The sequence below is a fragment of the Lepidothrix coronata genome, unplaced genomic scaffold, assembly GCF_001604755.1.
Source record: "Lepidothrix coronata isolate B3197 unplaced genomic scaffold, Lepidothrix_coronata-1.0 Scaffold71, whole genome shotgun sequence".
NCBI lineage: Eukaryota > Metazoa > Chordata > Aves > Passeriformes > Pipridae > Lepidothrix > Lepidothrix coronata.
The window spans coordinates 5,495,530-5,519,235 of NW_016690251.1; the positions used below are offsets into that span (position 1 = coordinate 5,495,530).

At 41.9% G+C, this 23,706-nt stretch overlaps 1 protein-coding gene across 3 annotated transcripts in view; it reads right to left on the reverse strand.

Moving 5' to 3' along the window:
• Positions 1-23,706, reverse strand: part of MACROD2 (MACRO domain containing 2) — an 840,118-nt gene that overhangs the window by 798,540 nt on the left and 17,872 nt on the right. For all 3 annotated transcript variants that reach the window (XM_017818854.1, XM_017818853.1, XM_017818855.1), the window contains exon 3: positions 22,073-22,180. In XM_017818854.1, coding sequence (XP_017674343.1) covers positions 22,073-22,180 — 108 coding nt within the window. The remainder of the gene's footprint in view (positions 1-22,072; positions 22,181-23,706) is intronic.

Here is a 23,706-nt window from a genome sequence, read left to right on the forward strand (position 1 = left end):
TCAGCTCCTCACTCTCATTACGGCTTTTGAAAGTCTCCCCTTTTGTCCTTCCACTGCAGACCACAGATGAAAGCAAAAGCTTTTCTGTCCAGACAGGCAGCAGCCACTTCAGTTACAGCTGAGTGGGGAGAGTTTCCCTCCTGCCTCAGCCTGGGCTTTTCCATTTGCAGGGTATTGATCAGGGATAGGCAGTAACTGAATTCTGGCAGAGCCGGCAGGTGAGATCAATCTCTGGCCTCTCTAACCAGCTGCAACCTGGAAGCTTTGAGGGTTTTTCATCATAAAGGGTAGATATTTATTTGTTCAAGTGCTGGTATGAAACATAAAGAGCACATTTAGTCTTTACCAGTGGTAAATAAAAAAATTCCCCTTTGTTTCTCGGTGTGAGATACTCAGTACTTACACTGAGGGACTCTGTGGTTAAACCCACCATGGATGTGTGCATAGTATCACCCAAATTATCTTCTGACATCCAAGTACTGAAAGTTCATTAATTCTACTGATTAAACAAGACATGTAACTTAAACATTACAGTTACTGTTCTGGCACTGTTTGAAGACCTGTCTCCTTTATAATCATAGTTTAATCCTAAAATTCAAACAAAAAAATTACAAAACCTCAGCATGCAGTTTCTGCTCCAAAGAATCTTATTTCCTACCTGGCACTGGTAGCCCTCAAAAAACTTTAAATAAACCCAAAGCAAACAAGAAAGGTATTACAAGCTTTAGTGACTTCATAAACAGATATTCACATTCATTTTAATTGTTCCATGACAAACAATAAAGAGCTGTTTTACAAAAGGAGATTTAGCAGCTTTTCCCACCAAATTTCTGCGTTAAAACAGGATTAAATAACTAGTAGGCAGCAGAAAGCAATCCCCATAAGCACACTGAAAAACAAGTCATCCAGGACAGCGTAACAAGCTAATCCATGACTTCTTTGATTTGTTTGCTTGTTCAGGGGCTTGTGGGTTTTAGTGATTAACATAAGGTTTCTAGGTATCATCAGCAACTCATAGCAGCAAGTGCAGTTTGCTGTGGTGTAGTTTTGAAAGGAAATTCGAAAAAATCTGGTAATCCACTGTGAACTTTGCAAGAAAATACTCCAGACTTATCTGTGCTGTGTGCACACAAACAACAAAGTACTTTCTCCTCCTATTCCATACTCGATAGAAATGCTGTGGTAAGAAACACGTGTGTGTGGCTGCACATCTCCATTTTAAATGGTTATTGCTTATTAACGCACCCAACAGCAAATCCCAACAGGTAACACATTCCAATCACTCTGTTACAGCAGCTTGGATATTCCTGTTTCCAGGAATGCAGCACACCACTTCATGTCTGCAGCGCTGCCTTGCTTGGGTTTAACTACTGAAGTGCTTATATATAATGTATATGCCACTCCATGGCACCCCAAATAGCTCCATGTTGCTGAAATAATTGAACTGTCACTCATTACAAGGCAAAAAGAAAAAAGAAAAATTTAGAGAAGGTGGGTTTGTCTTACAGCACTTATTCCTGCAAGAGAAAAATGGCTCTAGACACCAGTGCTATTGGAAAAATTTAATGCAGAAGCATTTCCTCCATATTTAATGAAAATTTAAACTTATTCCTGATGACAGGGGCAACGAGGGTAAATGAGTTTGTCCTGAAAAGCCTGAGCAGTTTGGTTTTTAAGTGTGAGAAACACCTACTCCATGTGACTATTAAGAAGAAGAAATGCCTCACCAGGCAAGACTAATGGGTTTTCTCCCTGGTGGGAGCAACAGGGGATGATGTCCAGGGAGAATGTCAGCCTGGCAACTGCCTGCAGTCTCTTCCCTTTCCATTCCCCCTGCATCCACAACTGCTGCACTAAGGATGTTAAGAGCACACATTTATGTCCAGTCCTTTTACTGTCCATTTGTGACCTGTTGACTGTGAATCTGTCTAATCACAGAAAGATTTAGAGGCTGGGAAGAGAAGTTTAACATTGAAGCTCCATGTGCTCTGAAACACATCCAGTCCTCCCTCCCACAGGGAGCAAGATGGCCAAAACAGAGGAGTTTGGTAAAAGAATTGGTCAAGGAAACTTACAGCAACAGCAGCAAACAATTTAAGATACATTTTGCATGAAGCAAGTTGGCATTTAGAGGTTGCTGCTCGACGCGAAGCTCAAGCTCCCTGTATCCATGAATATGGAATGGCACAATATGGTTAAACAGTGCCTTCCTCCCGCAAAAGGGAAACACCCAACAGACCTGGAGGAGCTGTCGTGGCTGAGCAGCAGGTGACTCTCTCAGCAGGGTAACACCTAAAGGCAGCATCCAATCTAACATGCTCATTATATAACTTGTTTTATTGTTAATAAACAGTTTTAAGATCTTTTCATCCAAACATGAAGCCCAGCAACTGTAGTTCTTCGATTTTCTCAAAGCACCCAGCCCAGATACGTTTTTTTCCCTTCTTAATAAAAAGGTGTTGTTAAGTTTTTTTACCATCACAGATTGGCCACCCCTGGAGTCATCTCCATGGAAGTTTCACAAACTGACATTCTGGTCAGACAGGTTGCCTTCCTCACAGTTTGAGGCAACAAATTGCTAAAGCCCAGCTTAGAGAGCACCTGCTGTAAGGACGAGCTCTCCCAGTCCCACAGGGTTCGTTAGTGTCGCCTCAGATTGTCCCTCCAGCCGGGTTAAATAAGTCTCCTCTGTGCAGTTGCTGCTGAGAACTTGTTGTGAACAGCTACAGGCACAAGAATTACCTGTAAGGGTGAAGTCTACAACACCAAAAACTCACAGGAAAGGAAACAGTATTATTTCATAATTGTGCTGGGACTTCATTCCTGAAATTATACACAGACGCTATAAAGTCAAAGCAAGTCTTACACAACCTGTTTGATCTCAGATGTTTACGATTTTCATATATGAAAAATATCTTGGCAACATGGTTAGTCACCATAAAAGTGCCTCTTTTCAACCTGCAATATCCACTAAGCTTTCTTACTTCCTAAGATTAATGTGCAAAGTCAATTTAAACCAATGTCTTTAATGAAATATCACAGCTGAGACATCCAAAATCACAGAAAGTCAACCGACTTCCAACCCCAGCTCCTGGTTTCAAGCTCATCTCCTCAATCCTTCTCATTATATTCACACTCAAAGGATATCAGTAGTAAAAAAAAAAAAAAGAGATATATACACACATGGTATACCTGGAAGTAGCACTTCAAAGCTCTTCAGGTAAAATAAAACAGAAGAAATAAAAAGCTAAAAAAAATCCTAAAAAAAAATTGCAACAGCAAATTATTCATTATTCCTGTAGGAATTTAGCCAGTCAAGTATGACACAAATGTCATGTTAAATCTACAGCAGAGGTTGGTGAAATTTTAAAGGTAAAAGCTTACTCATTAGCACTTATATATACAACTGGTACCAGACTCTACTCCCAGTCTTCTGATTTTTTTCTCCCAAAGTACAAACAGATTTAGCTAAACACAAAAAAAAATTAAAATGAGGTTTTAAACGCTATTGACATTATTTGGTTTTTTTTTCTTTTAGGAGGGAAAACAGTTGGATTAATGAGTAAGGCAAAGAAATGCATTTCTAGATAGTTTCTTCTGGTAAAAACATAGATTTCACCCAGATATTGGCCAAGCACCATTCCTGAGCCCTACTACGGTACAAGGAAAACAAACAGTGCCTGAATTTTACAGCTCATCCATAAGAAAAGCATGAAAGTGTGACCTGCTTGGCTGTTTTTTCAACACATGTGTGTGTGCACATATGCACAGGTGCATAAGTGAAAACTTATGTCACAGAAAGCCAGAACTGAGAATGGAAAATACCAAAACACATTTGCAAACTTTCCACCTCCAAAATGCAAAAGCAGCAGTACAAAAATTCGGTCTTCATGTGCTGAGATCAAACCCTGATCAAACTACCTCCACATCACTGTGCCTGTGATGGAGAAACAAAAGAACAACAAACAATAATCCCCAACTCCATTCTTTTTAATCATTTCTGATTTTTAGGAACACATGGATAATGCATCATTGTTACATACAGTGTTATTCCTGGTACAGATTCTCACAAAAGCCTACTACTGACAGAAAGTATAAACTCCCCATTCTTCAAAAAGCCATAAGCATATTTTGGTCTGATTGCATAACAGTATCTACTTGTTATATGGGTATCTTCATGATCAACAACTCCTCATTAAACAGAATTTGAGGTCAATTGTATCTGGCACGTGACATGTGAAAAATTTAGAATCATAGAATGGTTTGGGTTTGGGTTGGAAGGGACCTTAGAGATCATCCAGCTCCAATCCTGCCATGGACAGGGACACTTTCCACTAGACCAGGCTGCTCAGAGCTCCATCCAGCCTGGCCTTGAACACTTCCAGGGATAGGCCATCCACAGCTTCTCTGGGCAACCTGTGCCAGGGCCTCACCACCCTCGCAGGGAAGAATTTTTTCCTAATATCTAATCTAAGCCTGCCCTCTTTCAGTTTGGATCCATTCCCCCTTGCCCTGTCACTACACACTCTTGTAAAAAGTCCCTCTCCATCTTTCTTGTGGGTTCCCTTCAGGCACTGGAATATTTTAGAAAATCTAATATTTTCTCAGACTTTACATTCTAAGAACCCATATTTGTTCACCTGAGTCTCGTACAGCTGTTTTCAATAAATACAGTGACCCACAGCAGCTTTTCTGAATCAGAAAGTGTTAAAGCAGCCTCCTGAGGAAGTTTTTTCATAAGAATTCCTCCCCACAACTGAAATAAAATAACGAAAGAGGAGGCAGACATAGACAAAAAGACTTATAAGTACAGCTGGCAGACAGGTGACTCCATATTGTGGCCAGGATACACTATGTGTGCTAAACTAGACATAAACAAAGGTAAATACACACACAACAACTAGAAGGTTCTTGGAGCTCTCTGTTGTGAGACAGCTGCAAACACGTAGCTGTTGGAGTTACTGACTGAGGAAAAGATTCATTTATTTCAAGCAGCAGCTAAGCAACCTTTGACCACTCTAAGACCTGACAACTTTAATTAGTTTTAGCTTAAAACGGAACCAAACTTGGCTTTGGCCTCTCTCCAAATAATTTTATCCCAGACTGCTCTCTGTTGCTAGTGGAGCATTGCAGTATAATTACTTTAATCTCTTCATAGGCTTGTTCCATTTGCTAGCTTTCCAAGGAAATTTACAGCCTTAACATATAGCTCAAAAATAATAAAAAAAAAAATATATTTCTCCTATTAGTGAAACAAAAATTAGTAAGAAGCCTCCATCCCTCACTGGCCTGTAAAGGGAACTTTTATTTTCCAGAAGTCGCTGTGCCAAACCCATGTTCATCGTGTTCAATTAAAGACACAGGACACAACAGCTCCGTGCAGTGTATGCACAGGGGAAGCTGCTAAACCTGTTTGTAGGGTTGGGGTTTGGCTTTTTTCAGGTTTAGCCTGTATCATTCCAGACAAGAAAATGACCATCTGGTACAAATTCCAGATGTATCAGCAGCCGTAACTATTTCCAGATTAAATAATGTTATCTTGTTGCTATAAAACACCAACACCACTTAAAGATCCTGCTGCTCTGATCTGGCCACTTTCACCCACACACTCCATGGAGAAAATGGCTGGACAACTTATTTCTGCAAAGTCAAAATTGTCAGAGAGGGTAGGAAAGGGGGCCCTTTGGCAGAGTATTTTCTCCTCGATGTCCTGATCCACACTCCTGCTTCCCACAGTTCTCTGCTGAATTTCCCAAGGTGGGAACGAGGCACGAGATGAATCCTGGAGGACGCAGAGCTCTGAGGGAACCAAAGGGATGGCCCTGACTCTCATAACTGCAGGTAATCCTTTTGGGTATTAGGGGTGCTCAGGTGGGCTCTGCCCTAGTGTTGGATCATCTTCCAGCAGAGCTTTAAGCAACAATTCCCCATTTGTTTGACTCCTTGCAGAACTGGTACAGAAATGTAAACATAACAGAGTTTTTTTCTTAGCAGGCCTTTGGGTCTGGGAAATCACGACTTGAAAAGTACACATTTACTCCCCTGGAACACAGGATTAACCTCACACTGCAGATGGAAGGCAACTGTCCCTCGTTTCTGTATGGAGCCTCCCAACTTTAGCCCTGTGCCTACAAAAACTCCCTGCACAGCTGAGCTTCCCTTCTCACGGCAGAAACTCACAGTTTGCCCGCAGAGGAGAATTGTCAACCGTGATCTTCATCCAAGGAGAAGAGACGACATTATGGATTTCCCACTATAATTCAGAGAGCAATTTTCATCAGAGGATGAACTTAATTAAAATAGGACAGGACAGCAGAAGTAATAAAAAACCTTTTAATTACATTTCTACAGTTTTGGATTTGTCCTCAAGCTAGACATCCAGACTGCCTCAGCCTTCACCAAAAATATGAAAGGAATTCAACTGTACAAAGTTTTCCTGACCAAGCAGAAAAGCACTGAATGTCAAAAAAAGAAAAAAACATTACTACTTTCAATTTGTGCATCTCTATCAAAGAATAACTTGCAGGAACATGGCAAACAGACCACATTTATTCTAAAAAGGCAGAACTGAGACTTTTTGATAAAGAAAATGAATACACTTCCAAGCTCTCTATACACCACAGGCTTTCTTCCATACACAGCCCTGTGCAGCAGGTCTGCATTCTCCTTCCCACATTCACCACCACAAAGCTCCCAAAGCCCAGCTCCATAAACATTACCACACAGCACCTATAAACGATTTAATTAAACGCTGTTGATACCAACTCTTTATAAGCCATCAGCGTGGCAACCTCGCACGGGCTTCTCCGTCGGCAAAATAAAGGCGGCCGTGGGGACATTGTAGTGCTTAACAACACCATGTTCTCTCCTGGGGCACCCAGGTACCGAGCTAACGAGCCACCAGGTCATTCACTGCCAGGGGAGCAGGGTGGAACACAAAGGAAATAGCAGGGGAATTCGCTCAAGTTGCCCAGGCGACAGCAAAGCAACGCGATGAAAAATTCCCGGTCACCCGGTGGCGGGGAAAGCGCTGGGGCGAGCTCACACCAGCCCAGGGCTGGGGCTGCAGCACACTCTAGTGACCCGGAGCCTCCACGGTAAAACCTAAATAAATTCAATGCAGTGCACCTCCAAAAAACCTAAAGAGCAGTGATTTGAACTCTGTCTCCATTTGTAAAACATTTGATGCTTGTTAAGAGGCAAAGGATAGACGGCGTTGGCCTGGGACCAGCGGCCTTTTGCCCCTTCTGCCCTGTGAAGGGAACTATGGTTTTTATACAGTTTGCCGCTTCTCTGGGTCAGATTTAAACACTGAAAATTAACCATTGAGGAGCTTTGCACCCTGTCTTACTGGCTGAGAGCTGATGTGCAGCAGACAGGAGTGTGGGACCTGCCTGCAGATGCCACAGCGGCACCTTGGCTCCAGGACACTCCTCCCCAAAACCCATCAGACTCCAGAGATCTCTGCACACCACGGCATTTTCTTTCACAGTTTCTAGTTTCATAACTGAAGATCAGCAGCTTTTCAACAGGTGGTTCAGCTGCTGTGACAAACAGTTTGCAACACCAGAAATAACTGAAAACATGGACAACTCTCCCTTCCCACCCCCCCGTAAGCATTCCACAGTTACCTTGCACAAGCCATCATGAAAACTATGGCTATACAGTCACAAGCCAAATTGCTTCACTAAGGTTGGAAAAGTGAAAGAAATTCCACTCAATGCCTGACTTCCACACTTCCATGCACTTGCCCAATGGTTTGGCAGGTCTCTGGAGTTCAAGCCCATAGACCAGTTGGGGTGAAGAGTTGTTCATTTTTATTGCTGAGCAGCTTTCCAAACTGCCATATAATTACAGCCCCAACTCACAACACCTTGGTCAAGTGACCCTCTCCTACTCACACCTTCAGCACATCTAAACACTCCCTCATCTTCTCATAAATTAAAAGCATCCATTTTTTCCACATCCTATGGACTTGTTGACCAAACTTCACAATCTGGAGCTGTTGTCTTAGTCACTGAGTCCATGGAGTCACGAGATAAGCTTCAATAATTCAAACCCAAACCACTCGTTTTTGTCTCCATGTGCCCATCTGTATTTCAGTGCCGACTTCCTTCTCTTACTAATCTGCAGCATCTAAGTTTTATTTATCCCCTTTCTCCGTTTTCCCCAGCGTTTGCTGTGCCTTTGTTTCTCCTTTACTTGCTCCAAACTGTTCAGAAGTGCTTAATTTAAAGAAGCTTTTAGAACCATTCTGCCACATCTACAGTTGTTCTTGCTCTTAGTGCAAGCACGAATCCTTGGTATATCCAAAGCCATGTACCTATGCATGAACACACTACACTAACACACAGTGTCTGACATTCTCCCCATAATGACTGCAGAACAATTACTGTTACACAAGACACATGGAATTGCACTTGGCACACCTGGCAGCACCACTTCAGTCGGGAACATATACTGCAAAAAAAAAATATAAAATTAAAAAAAAAAAAAATCATTCTGGAGAGTATAAGTTTCAGACTGTTAAGAACATCATGACTACAGCAAGTACTTACAATGGATCATTGTACTTACTAATGAACAAAGCCTGTTGAAACACTAAACTACATGATTATTGCTTAATTTCTAGATGTGGATACACCTCATTGCCTCCCTGTACAGACTGCACTTTGAAGCTGAAATAATGAACTACAGTGATTAGAGAGCAGCTTTTAAAGGGAACAAAACTTAGTGCCTTTTCATTAAATACCAGGAAGAAAAAAAAAAAAGAAAAACTTCAATGAGAAATAGTCCTTTAACACATCATTTTTCAAGACTTTTATACGTCCTTAAATTATGTATGAACAATCCTTCCCAAGTGAACGTGACTATGCCTGCACTAGAATTTAAGGACTTGGGCAGCTTTTTCCAGGTTCAAGTTTAAACTCAAATCTATCCAGAGACATGAGTGCCTTATTTAAAAATCAGCATTTTCATCAAACTTGCAAGCTATTATATAGGAGGCAGGTATTAAGCATCAGAAAAATAATCTGTTGGCATCAGAAAGAGTCACTCTGAAAAGAAAATGTTTTAGACAAAGGAGAAGAAAGATGCTTTGGAAGCATCAGATTCAGATTTCTGATTCTTGAGATTAAACAGTCGACCAAAGTTGAGAATGGAAATCCTACATCCATCAATAAATAAGCTTCTCCAAACAAGGTTTGTAAGGGGAAAAAAAAGAGAGTCACCAGTTGCACTGGTATAAAAAAATAGTAATAACAGTCCACAAACAATCTCTTCAAGCAGCTTCCTTGCCATTCCCTTCTCCCATCAGTTATCTTCACACAAGCATGCCTGTTAAATGGCAGGAAATCCAATAATGATACTCTACAGAAAAAGAAAAAAAGCATTTAAAAGATGATATAATTGAAAGAAACTTGTGTAATACAAAAACAGTCCTTTCACGTGTGCTCCACTGGAGTTGTATTGATACATTTACCTCAGTCTTGCTAAGAACCAGCCCCCTGGATACCTGGGCCAGTTGGTACCGAAGCTGAATTAAAAGCCTAGGGCTGTTGAGCAACTGATTTTATTTCCAGTTCATATGCACATTTTCTTTCTCACCTACTTCATACATTCATTATATGCACTGACAAGGGATCAGAATTCAGGATCGTAACTTAAAACTCCTCAGTCTCGCTAATTGTACAGGATTTATCTTCAGTATTTGCACAATGGCATTCAGGCTGCTGATGGTTCAGCCTGTTTCCTCAGCTGGTGTGGAAGAAGCACTTCAAACTGCAGCTAAATTTATAAAATTTAAAAGAAAGCAAAATACAAAGAGTGCAAGTACACGCACACATTACATGTTGCAGTACAGACACTGAGAATTAAACACTAAGCTAAAAGTGCATAAACATCAACTAGAAAGAGCCCATGTCTGCAAAGCATAACAACCCCAAGCAAAAAAGCCTAAGCCAATTCATAAACTGATTTCACCACAACCAGAAAGCACCCAAAATTCCATTTCTGAATGTTAGATCATCCTCCATTTCACCAGACTAAGTCCACATTTGCAGCACTGTGTTCATGCCAAGACTGGAGAAAAATTAGACCCAAGGTAGAACAATTATAATTGCTAAATTATATATTTAGCAAGACTATGTAAGATAATGTTGTTTAACAGAAGTAAAAAAAAGAAAAAAAAGAATTAATTAAAAAGAAAAAAAATTAAAGCAAAAGCAATATTTCTAGCAAGAGGAATGTTGCATTTGGTCCAGGAATTTAAAAAAATAATCCCTAGATCCAGGAGACCAGGCTGAGAAAGAGAAAGCCTGCTTGGTTTGCACAGATCTAAAGTGTTTGTCCACTTTTCCTAAGGCCCTGGATCCTGAAACTATGTCCTTCCCACATTCCCACAAACAAGTCCTTCCATAGAGTTCCAGGGGCCTGAGCTCAGAGTCGAATCCTTTCTTACAGAGAAGTGAGATGCTTTACCATCTCCTGCTCCAAAAAATCAAGGCTTGCCCACACCTTGATTCCTCCTCCCACTAAACAAACAAACAGGAAAATAAATTCATGAGCAATAAGTCCAGTGAGGATGGCAATGCCGCTGATAAATCCGGTCCCCATTCCAAGGCAGGAACAGGTAATGATACACTTCAGTTTTCAATGTGATCGAAGCACAGGAGTGAGCTTTTCACTCCACATCTAAAAAAAGGAACATGTCCTAGCTTAGCTCCATCATGCCTGCACCAGCAAATTGACTTAATTGTCAGCAGGGAATTATGAAATCTGAAGTGACTCCAGCGGCGCTCCGGGGAGATTCCCGAGGCATGGTGTCTATACCAGAGACACCAAAGAGCCATCCAGCTCACTGGCACCCCCGGGCACAGCACAACAGCCCTGGCTCTCTGAAAGAGGCCAACAAGGAACAGGAACAAAACCTGGCTTTCCTGGATGATCAGCACTGGCCCAAATAGGAACAAGTGGGTTTAAATACCAAAAGCACAGGCTGGAGGCTGGGATTTGAGACGCTGATTTGTAGTCGTGAGGCTACACCCAGGAACAGCTCATGGGGGCCTTGCTAAGGAGAAGTTTTTGATTCTCCTCTTACATCCTTCTCCCCAAGGATAAGGGTGGAAAGGGAGGCTACAGCCATCACAAGCTGCTCTACTGGGTGTTAGCACTAGAGGACAGGAGAGGAAGGCAGGCAGCAGAGATATTGCTAAACTGTAATTTCTGGCTCAAATCCTGGTTTCAGCCTGATGATGCCAGCATGATGGAAGAGGAGAAAGCCAGATGTAACTCAACCCCTGGGACAAAGGCACTAAAAAGAAAAGTAGGAAACCAAAACCTTCTGCTGTGTCTTTGATAAGAGTTATAGAGAAAAGAACTCCCACCTGCAAACACCCCTTGGCCTGTCTGTCAGGGGATTCACTTGGAATTTAAGAAACTGTTTTTACTTTAATCTAATCTATTACTGGTGTCGGGGACTAGTCTGAACTAGAGCTGCAGCCTCTGAAGCTGTAAACTCCTGACCTAAAGAGCCTTTGGGCTCTAAGCCCTGCCAAAACTCCAAGTTCGGGCCTCCTAAGCAGGTTCCTTTTTACCAGAAAGGAGGGGGAAGGCAGAGAAATCACTCTTTGCGGTGGAACAGCCCTAATACTGATCACTCTGCTCCCTGAAATGCTGCTTTTGTCATCTAGTACTGGGAGGAAAAAAGAAAAAAAAAGAAAGAAAGAAAGAAACTATAATTAGCTGGACCATGGCCAAGGCTGGAACTGCTGGTTGGCAAAACTCTACTGGGACACAAGGCAAAAATCATCTGGCCTCCAGCACTCGGAGATTCCTTCATCCAAAGAATCAAAGGAAGACCTTGTCCTGGTCCACCCTTCCTCTAGGGTAGATTCAGTTGGGGTTTTTTTTAAGGCAATGGACAACTTGAAATGAAAATTGTTTCAGAACTTTACAAATAAGATCTTGTGAATAAATTCTGGATTTCTGCTAGTTTTTCTCATACGGTTCAGTGAACTCTGCAGGTAAAATGCACAATTATTCACTGACTGGCTATTCTGGAAATCATTCTAAAATTTGATTTTAATTTCAGAAAGAGTAATACCAGGACTCAGATTTGCAGAAATTCAGAACTAGTCAGTAGTGACCTGGACCACATTGCTCAGTATAATCACTTCAAAGGGGACTAAAACTAACAGGATAAAAACAGAGAGTTCCTCCGAAACAGCCTATACACCATAAATTCTTAATAATGTAAAGGGAATGGGCTGCCAGTTACTATTATCTGGCATATCAAGTCACTGGGAAGACTTCCATTCCTCTATAACCTGGTTTCATAGAGTTGAAAGCAATAGCACCTTTCTTAAATAAAAAGTTATTTCACATGACACAAGAGTACCGTTCCCTTGAAAAAGCAATATGGTTCACACTTTAAATTTAAAAAGCATTTCTAACATGGATTTGCAATGCAAAACATTCTAAATACAAATCAAGTGTAGCTGACAGAACCATCTTTTTGAGGCAGCCTACAACGAGGCACACCAGATATTAACTATTTCTATTTATTACTCTACAGAAACCAGCTTTAAAGCATAAAACAAAGGTGCTACAGAGACGTATTTAAGTGATTCACGTTGCACACCAGATTGAAGTTACTGCAGCACAGACATGCAAGTGATAAAAGAGAGAAAGAGCAATAATCCTAAAAAGTTTGCCAAATCAGTGTCTTTCCCACAAAACTCAACTACTCAGACACAATAGGCAATAAAAGCCCCAGGCACCAAGGCAGTGGTGAAACCATCTGAGAACAAGGGTCATTCCAACATCACTCCTACAAGAGCCAAAGCTTTGCTTTATGAGGCTGGGGGAGAAGCTGCAGAGCTCCAAAAACTTCTCTGCAAGCAGGAGGGCAGTATTAGGGACAGGGCACCCCAAGGAGGAAGGAATACAACCCCCCACGTCCCCTCCTGGCCATTCACAGTCCAGGCAGGAGATACTAAAACGAGCCTCGAATGTTCCTGTCACCTCAGAGTGAATGGGATGTAGGGGAGCAGCGGGACCTCCTCACGCCACGGTTGTGAGGAAAGCACAGGGCCTTGCATCATCTTCACTGCTGGAATTAAAACAATTCCCAGACACATCCAAAGCACTCTGAGCAATGGTATGTAAACATACAAGTGACTGTTCCTTGCACATGATGCAAACACCACTTGCCATTGTGCCTGGATTAACAAGCAAACGCCGCTTTCACAAGCCTTCCCCCCTGCTTTGATGTATATTTAGCTGCCATTGCTAATTTTTATGACTGTGACAGCAGGTCACACAAAGGGGTTTGGAGCCCAGATTTCTTAAAGCCAAGCCCTACTCTTAATGCTAATTTCCAAGTGAGAGGTATTCTGAATTCCTACAGAAAGCAACTTGTGGTTTTGCCACATAAATGTTTTCCTTTTGTCAGAAAAGTCAGCTGCTAACAGCCATGGGTCAAAACAAAACCTAAACTGCATTTCACGGTCCATAATTATTTATGTAACAAGCAATGGAAACCGTATTTCAAGGGACATTTCTCAAAAAGCTTTCCCAAAACCCGCAGCAAATGGCAAAGCACTAGGCAAAACTGAAATCCTAAAAAAGGGTGGAAGACACAGCATCAGTCTTCTACTCAGCAGCTAAAAGAATCAAGGAAAAGAAATTCCTCCTGCCCGAGGAGAAGGCAGGGGAGACAGACAGGGTCAGCAGGGTCAGCCAGCTACTCAACAGTATTTTTGAACATCAGCTCTCACCACCATTTTGGTGAGTATTTATCCCATTTTCTGCATCTAGTAAGTTAGGTAAGATAAACCTAAAGCTACCTTGCTCTAACCAAAGGAGATCTTCCCCTGTTCAATACTTAACTGCATATATTTAACGGGATTAAAACACATGGAAACACTGATTCCCTTGCTGACCTTATTGTACTGCTTACAGTGACTGAGATCATGATGATCCAACATCTGAACAAACCCAGGACAACCCAATGTGTTCATGGTTACAACACAAAGCCAGGAAAGAGCAAATGTACATCTGGACAGAGGAGTATGAGGGGCAATGTTAACACTACAGGGATAATCTCAGCCTATCAACTGATCTCTCACTGCCAAGATTCTCTTAGTATCGCAGAGAGAGGACACTTCAAATAATTTCTTGAACTGGTTTAGGTTTTTTAAAATGTGAAAGCTTGAAAAAGCCCACAATGTTGCATGTCTGTCTTGACTGACATGCACTGTTGCAACTATCAGCTTAGAAAAGTCCCAGTCCTTTAGATAATCCCCCACAAGTCCTGATTAAAAGTGGATTTAATATTATGAAACGAAGCATAATTATTCAAGGCGACCTTGGGCGGTTTCTTACACCGCGAGCGCACTCAGGAGGACAGCTGCACTGTCAAATGCATGATAAGACAGGCTGGTAGCAAGGTCCTTCCCAAATATTTCCCTCTCTGAAGTAAAACAGATGCTCCCAGCTCTTCCAGACCACGCCTGTCTCCTGCTCTATTTCAAACACACGGAATGAAATGGAGTCGGCATTTAATAAGCGCGGGCTGTATCGACAGCCCCTCCAACGAGCACGCCCGGAATACATGCACTTTGTTTCCTCTGCTTAAGCCATTACTGATTTTGTGTCCAGGAAAATTAAGGTGTACGGGCCAAAAAAGTGGCTCCACGATAACAGGGGCACTATTGCCACCTGCTGTCGGAAAGCACTCTTGTCATCCCGGCTGAGGGAAGTCAGACTTCTAAGAAACCCAACTTTGCAGGTGTTTTGCCTTTGTGCTGCTGGTTTTCTCTAGAAAGGGCACACTCAAAAAAGGTCCAGGGTAACCACGGCATGAAGGATCAATAATCACATTGGCTTCAGACATAGTAAACGGATTCAACAACAAATGCACAAAGAAACGAGAACATACTGGCCCAGGTAAAACAGTGTTCTGAAAGCATCAATGCTGAAAATAGGCTGGCAAGTAAATGCAGGTATCATAGACCTTCATGTTAGATTAGACTACTGAAATGTCTACCTTGCCATTTCACATCTGATTTGTACAAACAGACTACGCTGAATCCTGTCAGAGGAGAGAACTGGCCATTAACTTTGAGCCAGGCTATTTCCTAGAATCACAGAATGGTCTGTACTGGAAAGGACTTTCAAATATCAATTAGTTCAACCCCTCCCACCATGAGCAGGGACACCTTCCACTAGACCAGGTTGCTCAGAGCCCCATCCAACCTGACCTTGAATAATTCCAAGAATGGGTTATTCACAACTTCTCCAGGCAATTGAATATTAGATACTTAATGTTCCTGCACACTCATCTCGTTCCACTCAGACTTCTACAGCAGCATGGAACAACAGGAAAAGCCTAAAAGCTTTGCTCTGAACCTCAACATGCGGTGTGTCTGGTGACTCAGCCCACAATCTGTTAGTTTAAGGGGCCTTTCAAGTGCACTGTTCCAGTGGAAAGTATATTTTCTTCTCTACTGCTTTTTTTATGGCTTCTCAGTAAGTCACTGAACGCTCACATCCCACTGCTTGAAATCATCGCTTGATTATCATTAACATGAAGTGCCTCTCTGTCTGCAATGCCTGCCCATATGGCAGGCTGCTGGGCAGAGCTCTCCTGGAGGCAATGCAAGGTTTAGGTCTCCATTCCACCATCCACACTCCCTGCTCCTGGCACCACACCTGATGTGGCAGGTTGGCGTCCAGGCCCACGTCCGAGGCTCACAGCCCTCCAGAAGCCGTCCCTGTGAGCTGCCCAGCACGGCCGTGAGCACACCCAAAAACATTTCACCACAACTCATTTCCCCCTCCCAAAGCACCCCAGAACAAGGAACGAAGTTCATTCCTGCCATGTGTTTGCAGCCCTGCCAAGCCTTTCTCCTTTTTTAATCCTTAGGTTTTGAGTTATATTAATTATACCTGAGATACTTTCAAAGTGCATTGCAACCATCCTTTATGCAGTGCAGTTCTGAGTGAGCCTCTTCAGCCTTAAGCCTTGGCCACATCCTTGGAGCAAATGGTGTTTGACTGAGGCAGCAGCTCCAGTAATCCACGACTAAATTAAACCACACCTCTGGCTGCACTTCCCTTTCATTCCCTTGATCACTGTCACTGTACACAGATTTTTAGTTTTTCATCCAAATGAGTATTACACTATAGGGAAGAACAGCACTGAAATGAAATTAGGCCAAAAGCAGAGGGCAGGTTTAACCACATCTACAGCTCACCAGCCATGCTTAAAGCACTTCCCACAGAAAGCAGCAATAAACTCACTCACTCACAGATGTCATGACTGAGAATGACCGATTCCCTCAACTATTAACATTGACTTTCCTGATGAATAAGTCAGGACTATATTTAAATTAGTCTGGGGCTTACACACAAGTGTAATTGCACCAACTGTAAATTAACTCGAGAAACCTTTGATTAACACCACAGTCTGCTCGCGGTAAAGATGAAAACCAAATTAACAACAATTTGTTAGCAATATTGGTTCTATTCCTAGAGGAAATTACAACAGTGTAAGTTATATAGGCAGATGCCAGATGACTCCATACATGAGATTCCAATACAAGTTTTCAGTTTCCCTGTCTGTAAACTGGAAATAAAACATTTAAAGTACCTTTACAAAACATGCCACTGGACAGCAAATTCACTAAGAAGCTCCCAAGCATAAGGAACCATTTATACAGAAAAGAACAAAAACCCCACAAAAATCAATGTTAATAGATGCAAACATCCCATGTCAAAATCCCATAAGCAACTTAAGGGCAGATTTTACATTTTGTTCATTCCACTTTCAATAGCAGGAACATTTAAGTTAAGGGACTTGTTTTTATAGTGAATTTTTGAATAGCAATTTCAAATGAGCTCCCGAGTAGGAACTACTGGTCACTGTAAAATAATAATGTGGAGAATAGGTATATACCCAGTGCTGGGTCAGGCTCAGCAACCGACTCAAATACCTTCATAATATTCAGACAGGCCACTTCTGAAGTAATTTCTACTCCAGAAGCCACAAGATGAAAATTCCGTGTGATAAATTAAGTTGCCAAATGAAATGGATTAGCAATCAGTGAAATTGCCTGATGTCAGATCTGTTCCAGATTAGAATCCATCCTTTTTCCCCACCTGTTCATTAAGCACCAAGTTCAAGGCAACGGCGGTGACTGATTGCGCATTAACAAGCTGTTTGTGTGGAAAGGCAGAGTTCAGCCACTATCTGCACCTACACACTCCTCTAAGTAATTCCCTGATAATATATTCAGCTCCCAGTATCAATGCACAGCACTTCTACCCTGACATGTAATTTTGGACTTGAGAAAAAATGGGATGCCTCATAAACAATCAGATTATAACTCAAGGTCAAGGCCGGGGAAAGAAGAGTCAGGAAGAAAATCTGCTGCTATCTCCAGTTAGGAAAAGTGGATAAGGATATTGCTATGACACTAAAATACTGAAACACAGTTGTGAAGTCAGAAGCCTGAGGGAGGAAAGGCATATGTCATTAGGAAAGGTGGGACTTAAAATGAAAAGGGCTATTTCATCCTCTAAGTCGAGTCATGCAGAGGAGACTCACTGCACAGAGGGAGGTGGTTTCCTGGAAGGAAACATCATCTTGAGGAGTGTGAGTTTCTAAACTAAATGCCAGCATTGGACTGGAAAAGGGACAAAAAATGCTGTCTACTTATCTTCTTCACTAAACCTTTTTGCTACTTAAGATTTTATTTCCCATTTGTTTTCTCATATGGAAAAGATACTCCCTTTAAACAGTGATACCCTCTCCCCAAATCTGGGAGTATTAGGGATGATCCCAGCACTCAAGTACAGTTTACAAGGAGCCATTCAGTTGCTGTAAATGTAGCAACCCCCTAACTGCAAACTTAGAAGCAATACTACAGACTTCTTACCAGAGAGAGCTCATTGAATACAACTGATCATCCTCCCTTTGCCTGAAGATTAAAGGTTTCTGTTCTCAGTATCAAACTTTTGTACAGATGTCCAAGAATATTTTTCAAAGCTAAGAAGAAATGTCATTTCTTCTAGTGTTCTGCAAGTCATTCTCCTCCTCCTAATCAAATAAAAACAAGGAGAACCCTTTTCTGCCCCTCACCTAATCCATCTTGCCCCTGGTAAAAACTCCCTCACAAGGCATATTAGTACATGTCTCCTTATCTTAGAACTGGGCATAAGATTTATTAACAAGCAGGAAGTGAATGAATACCTGAGGTCAGCGGTGAAAAACTGCTGCTTAAGGTACATCAAATACACAGACATCCACGTCACACCCACCTGAAAATTCCACTCCTTCAAATGGTCACTGTATAGGATACAAACAGCAATGTGGTTTTCCCTATATTTATTTAAAATGCAGAGGAAGCTTACTCTTTATCTCTTAGTTGATGCTATAAATATTGCACAACATATTTTTCAAACCTTACTGAGGTTTTTACTGCTTATTTTTATATCTGGGATTGTCAAAGGGACTAAATGACCCCTCTCTCCCTCTCCTAAACACAGACACACCCTCTGAGCTCAGTTCCCACAAGTTATTTGGAAGTTGGCTAACTGTGGTTATCTGGCTTCCAGGTGCTTGAAGCGTTTCTGGCATCAGGATGAAGTGACATCCAGGAATATTTAATTTGTTAAAAAGCCCAGTCATCATGGATTTATGCAGGATGCACATGCCTCTAAGAGAGCCTGTTCCCATTCTTAGAGTGTAATAATGATAGAGCAGAAGAGGATATGGGAGTAAAAATAAGGTTTTTGTACAAATCTTACCTGAATCCTCAAAAAAACCACAAAGGACATGACATAACAAGATACCTTAGGCAAAACATCAACTTAAACTAATACCTGTCTGCAATGCAATCAGCAGCAAGGAAGTTCTAGGAAGCCATTCTGGAAGGAAAAGAGATTTACAGGGGTAGATAATTTACATTGATTTTAGCAAAGTGGCATATCAGCTGCTTTTTTCAGCTCCCTTCTCCCTCACGCTGCTTCTCAGATCTTCTCTGATCCTGAATGATTTCCAAGCAGCTGTTTTGATGTGGTTCTTTTGACAATGAACAAAGACACAAACTTTCTTCTACTGTTTCCTTAGTTGCTCTCTTTTAGCATAAAATATATATATTTTTGGGAAGTAAGTACCATTCAGTTTGTCTGTTAAAAGTCTAGGAGAAAAGGGGATCTTTCTGTAGCAGAGTTCATCAGTGATATACTGATATTTAGCTACATAAGATCACGATTTATATCTCATTTCCTCCTCGCAGGCAGCTATTTGAGAACATACATTTTTTTGGCAATACATTCGTATCCAAATCTGGAGACAACCTGAACCACCTGGAACCCTTCCACAGCTCCAAAATGTTCAAGATTATTCCCTTAATTTCAGGCATGTTTAGTTGTTCACATAAGTCAACGTAAACATTCCAACTGTAAGTCTCTTCCTGTGGCCTTAATTTGGATATGACTTGCTCTATCTTAAACTATTTATTACAGAAGACAGAATTTCTAAGTTCAGAGAGAAAGTCTCAAAAGGGTCTCTTCCTTCCTTTCTCCCTCACCCAGGGCTTGAAACAGGTAGGAGGGAATCAGTCATTAACATGTGGGGTAGTCAAAAAGCATGAAATACAAAAAGAACCTGCACAGGTTTACCTCCAAAACTCCACTTCCTATTCCATGTTCAGGGGGCTGCATTTTACTGAACTTACACACAGAAGCTAGTACTGTGACTTTCTGCTTTATCTCTGAGGCTTGGATAACTTCCATTTGAGAAGGGAAAACAATGGGGTCGAGAAACACAGGTTTAGATACAATCTAAGAGATGCTCCAATTTCATTGAAACTGTTTGATTTAAAAGGAATCCCAGTGCAGCAAGTGGATGTTTGGACAAATAACACGGATCTTGAACCAAAACACCCTCCTCATGTAGCTTTTCCAGCTGTCCTCCACAGTTTAAAAGGTTTAACAGAAAAAATGTAACACTGAAACCAGGAGCAAATCAAAGGCTTACACTTAAAATTTAATTCCTGCTTTGACATACAGAGAGCATTTGATTTTTCCCCAAGGCAACTGTAGGTTAGTGTTTTAATCTAAACTTATTACCACCTCATAGTAGTTAATATATTAAGCACTTAAGGAAATACAAAAGAAGAATCTCAAAAATCCACCCATACCAAAGCCCTGCCCTGGGGCTGCTGCTCCATGTCAGCCTGATACACCAAAGCATCACTGTATAAATAAGGTCCTTTCAATAAGTATCTCTGCCAAAATCTAATCTGAATCTCTCAGTGAGCCCAAATTCAATTTAAAGAAGACAGCAGTAGAAACAACTTCTTCCTTTTTGCCAAAAGCCTTCTAGATACTTTCAGAGTGTCATGTCCCTCTTCAGGTTTTTCAGTCTCAGTTTGTCTTGTTTTGAGTGGTCTTTAAACCTTTTCTCAAAATTGCACATTCAAGAGGCGTTGTTTTGATTCTGTTTTTTATTTCTACTCAGAGATGCATTTCTCATCAGGATGGCAGGCAAGTTTACAGGCAGATAACGTCACTGGCAGCCTGGGATATTTCAAGCAAAAGGAATAAAACTCTTTTAAATAAAGAAAAGCAAAGTATTACTATTCCAAAGCTTATCTGCAACCAGCTCCAGCCTGTAATTCAAGGGAGGCCCATGAGCAAAGAGGAGTTAACTACAAATGGAGAGAAGCGTGCTAATATTGACTTACTGGAAAGCAATAAAGTAAGGAAGTCAGGGAGGGCACTACTGGAAAATCATCTTAAAAAAAGAACTAGGAAAAAATTAAAATAGTAAAGCTTCCGAGGCCTTGCCAACACAGAGAGGAGATCACGTTACATGGATGCTACCGTGGTGCTTGTAATTTAGGAAGGCTTTTGTGCATCAGCAAGCTAGATTAATTAAGAACTTTTACATGGGAATACCAGCCTCAGTACTTGCACTTTGAAAGGACTAAGGATTCTACCTGTGCTTCCCAAAACCCACCAGCAGATCTCCACTGTTCAAGTGGGGAGTCACACAGAGAGAAACAACATCTGACAACCCAAGAGTCTGTTCACAAACCTCTGCACTGTGTGAGCAAACATTCCTGTGCTCTTTACAGACATGAGCCAGTACCTCCACAAACAAAGCTTTTTACAAACGTATCTATTTTTGCCAATACAGCCTTGGGAATCTCTGCACTTTACTGCATCACAGAGAAGATACTGCAACGTTTCCTTCCAACAAAGGAATCCCACCGAAAATTAGTTCTTGAAAAAATCATCAATGCCACACAAATACCAGGTGGGGAAAACATTTCCAGCCTCAGGACAAAACAACCACATTCTTTTTGGGGTGGGGTGTGCAGCCAAAGGTTGCAGAAGGTTTCCAAGGGGAAACCTTCCCACAGTCTTTCCAAAAAAAAAAAAACCCAAATTAGCTTACTATAACCTCATACACAAATCAACTAACTGCAGAGGCATTTCCCTCCTTTTGTCACAAGATGCTACACACAGTTCTTCACCTCAGCTGCCCACATGGAGTCACTGAGCAAGAAGAGGTACTAAAACAGTTATAACTCTGGAGGTCAGGACCGAAAACTTGAAAAACAGAATCTCCCAACACGAAAGCAACTACACAAACCACATAAAATCAGATTTCATGTCACCTTGTTGTTAAGGTTTTCACCTTACCTAGCCCACAGATGGCTTGATTTATAAAAGTAGACTGGAATGTACTGCACCAGCTTGGTAAGAAAATTGAGCCTTCTACAACATGACGTGTGAAGTCCCAGCAACAAGTGAAGTCAAAAGATGGATACAATAAAATTTTTCACGGTGACCACGCTACTAAAGTTTCACAATAATCCCTGTCACAGTAAAGGCACACAGGTGCAATATAAAGGAATCAGGGGAAGAGGTCTATTTTCCAACAGATTTCCACAGGACACACCAGTTTCAGGCAACTTTTCAGAGTTACCTCTTGCAGTGTGGAGCTAATAAAGGATTTTCAAGCCATGACAATGCAAAACATTTCACCACCTACCAGCATTAACGATGGCATCGACCTCCAGCAGTGTAATGTCACCTCTATAGAGAGAAACCTTCTCACTCAGACTTTTCTTCCCCTGCACATCTTCTTTAGTGCTTTCACCTACAAACAAAGAAAGCAGTAAAATCAGGTTACAAACGTGGGTCTGGGATCATTATTTACAAGCCCCAAGCAGGCAGCAGTCCAGTCTCATATTGCTGTCACGCTGCAGCAGCTTCCAGTTTCACCTCGAGAGGGCACCGATAGCCCACAGAGAGAGCAGCACTGCCCTAAAAATCACTCTGCTTGCCTGTTGTTTCCAAATACAAAATAGTAGGAAACACTGAATCCTTGCCCGCATACCATTTGATTACAAAACCGTATAAACAAACATTTTCTGAAGCGAGATCCATCAAATTTTATTTCGTAATCACAAGGGAGAAAATTGCAACAACAAACTGAAGAATTAGTTAAGATAACCCTCCTACTAGAGCAATAATTTCTCCAAATGAGTACAAAAATATACAAGTACGTCATTTGCCAAAAGCCCCAAAATTCAGAATGACCCCTGTAGACAAACAGTCAGGGGAAGAAAAGCCTGAAAAAAACCACCATCAAATTTAAAACTTGAAGCTTTGTCACCTTAAATTGCTCAACTAGAAGGAGGCAAGTGGTGAAGACACAACATACATCAGCCTTCAACAGACTTGTTAATAAATAATGTTACAATTAACAACTAAGGTCTGTTATTCTGGTAAACTCTTTAATTTTTGCATCACCAAATCATTTGCACCCTGCTCAGTCTATTGAGCAGTTCAGTTACCTCCAACCCTTTCACAAATGCATTGCCCAAAGCTTCACCAAGTCTTGCACTGTTAGACATGCACGTCATCAGCAACAAAATGAGGAGGGAAGATTATTAAATTGAGTATTCTTAACATTCCTTTCAGCAAATTTCTCAAGAGGCTCGAGTTCATCTACTGGTCAGAAATAGAACTCATTTGCTAAAGTGACAAAGTGGGAAGCAGTCTCAAATCTTCAGAACAAATAAATTTTGTTTGTAAGCAAAGAGTCCTCAATACTTAGTGAGAAGGTAGAAACAGTCCAAACAAATTTGCCTCCTTAGTCTTACCCTAAATCCCCATGAATTTGAGAATAACTGCTCAAATCTGCCGGCATTGCAAGCAGCATCCCTGCCCTGGCACAGCCCCTCCTTGCTGAGCTCCTAGGGCTCAGACCCATTCCCAGTGGCGGGAGAGCAGCTGAGACAGCCACGTGCTCAGACCTTCTGGGCTCGCGTTGGCATTCCCAGCCCTCTGACACACAGGAAACAGCCTTGTGACAACACAGTGCATTTGGTGTCAACCCCCTCTCCCCGCCCCGTGCTCCCAGTGATGCCATCACCCTCACATTCCACCCTCTCGTTCCATTTCCCAGCCCTCTGAGCTCAGCTCAAGGTACCGGTGGGGGATCACAGCAGCACCGTGATGCTCCGCACGGAGCTCTCCCTGCTCCTGGGGCTCTCCCTGCTCCAGGGGCTCTGTGCAGCATCGCCCCTCCCCGGCACCCCCGGCGCTGGCAGCCGGCCCATCAGGGTCTCGGCCGGGCTGGATGTGCCTGCCCAGGCCCTGCAGCACCCGGGCGCTGGC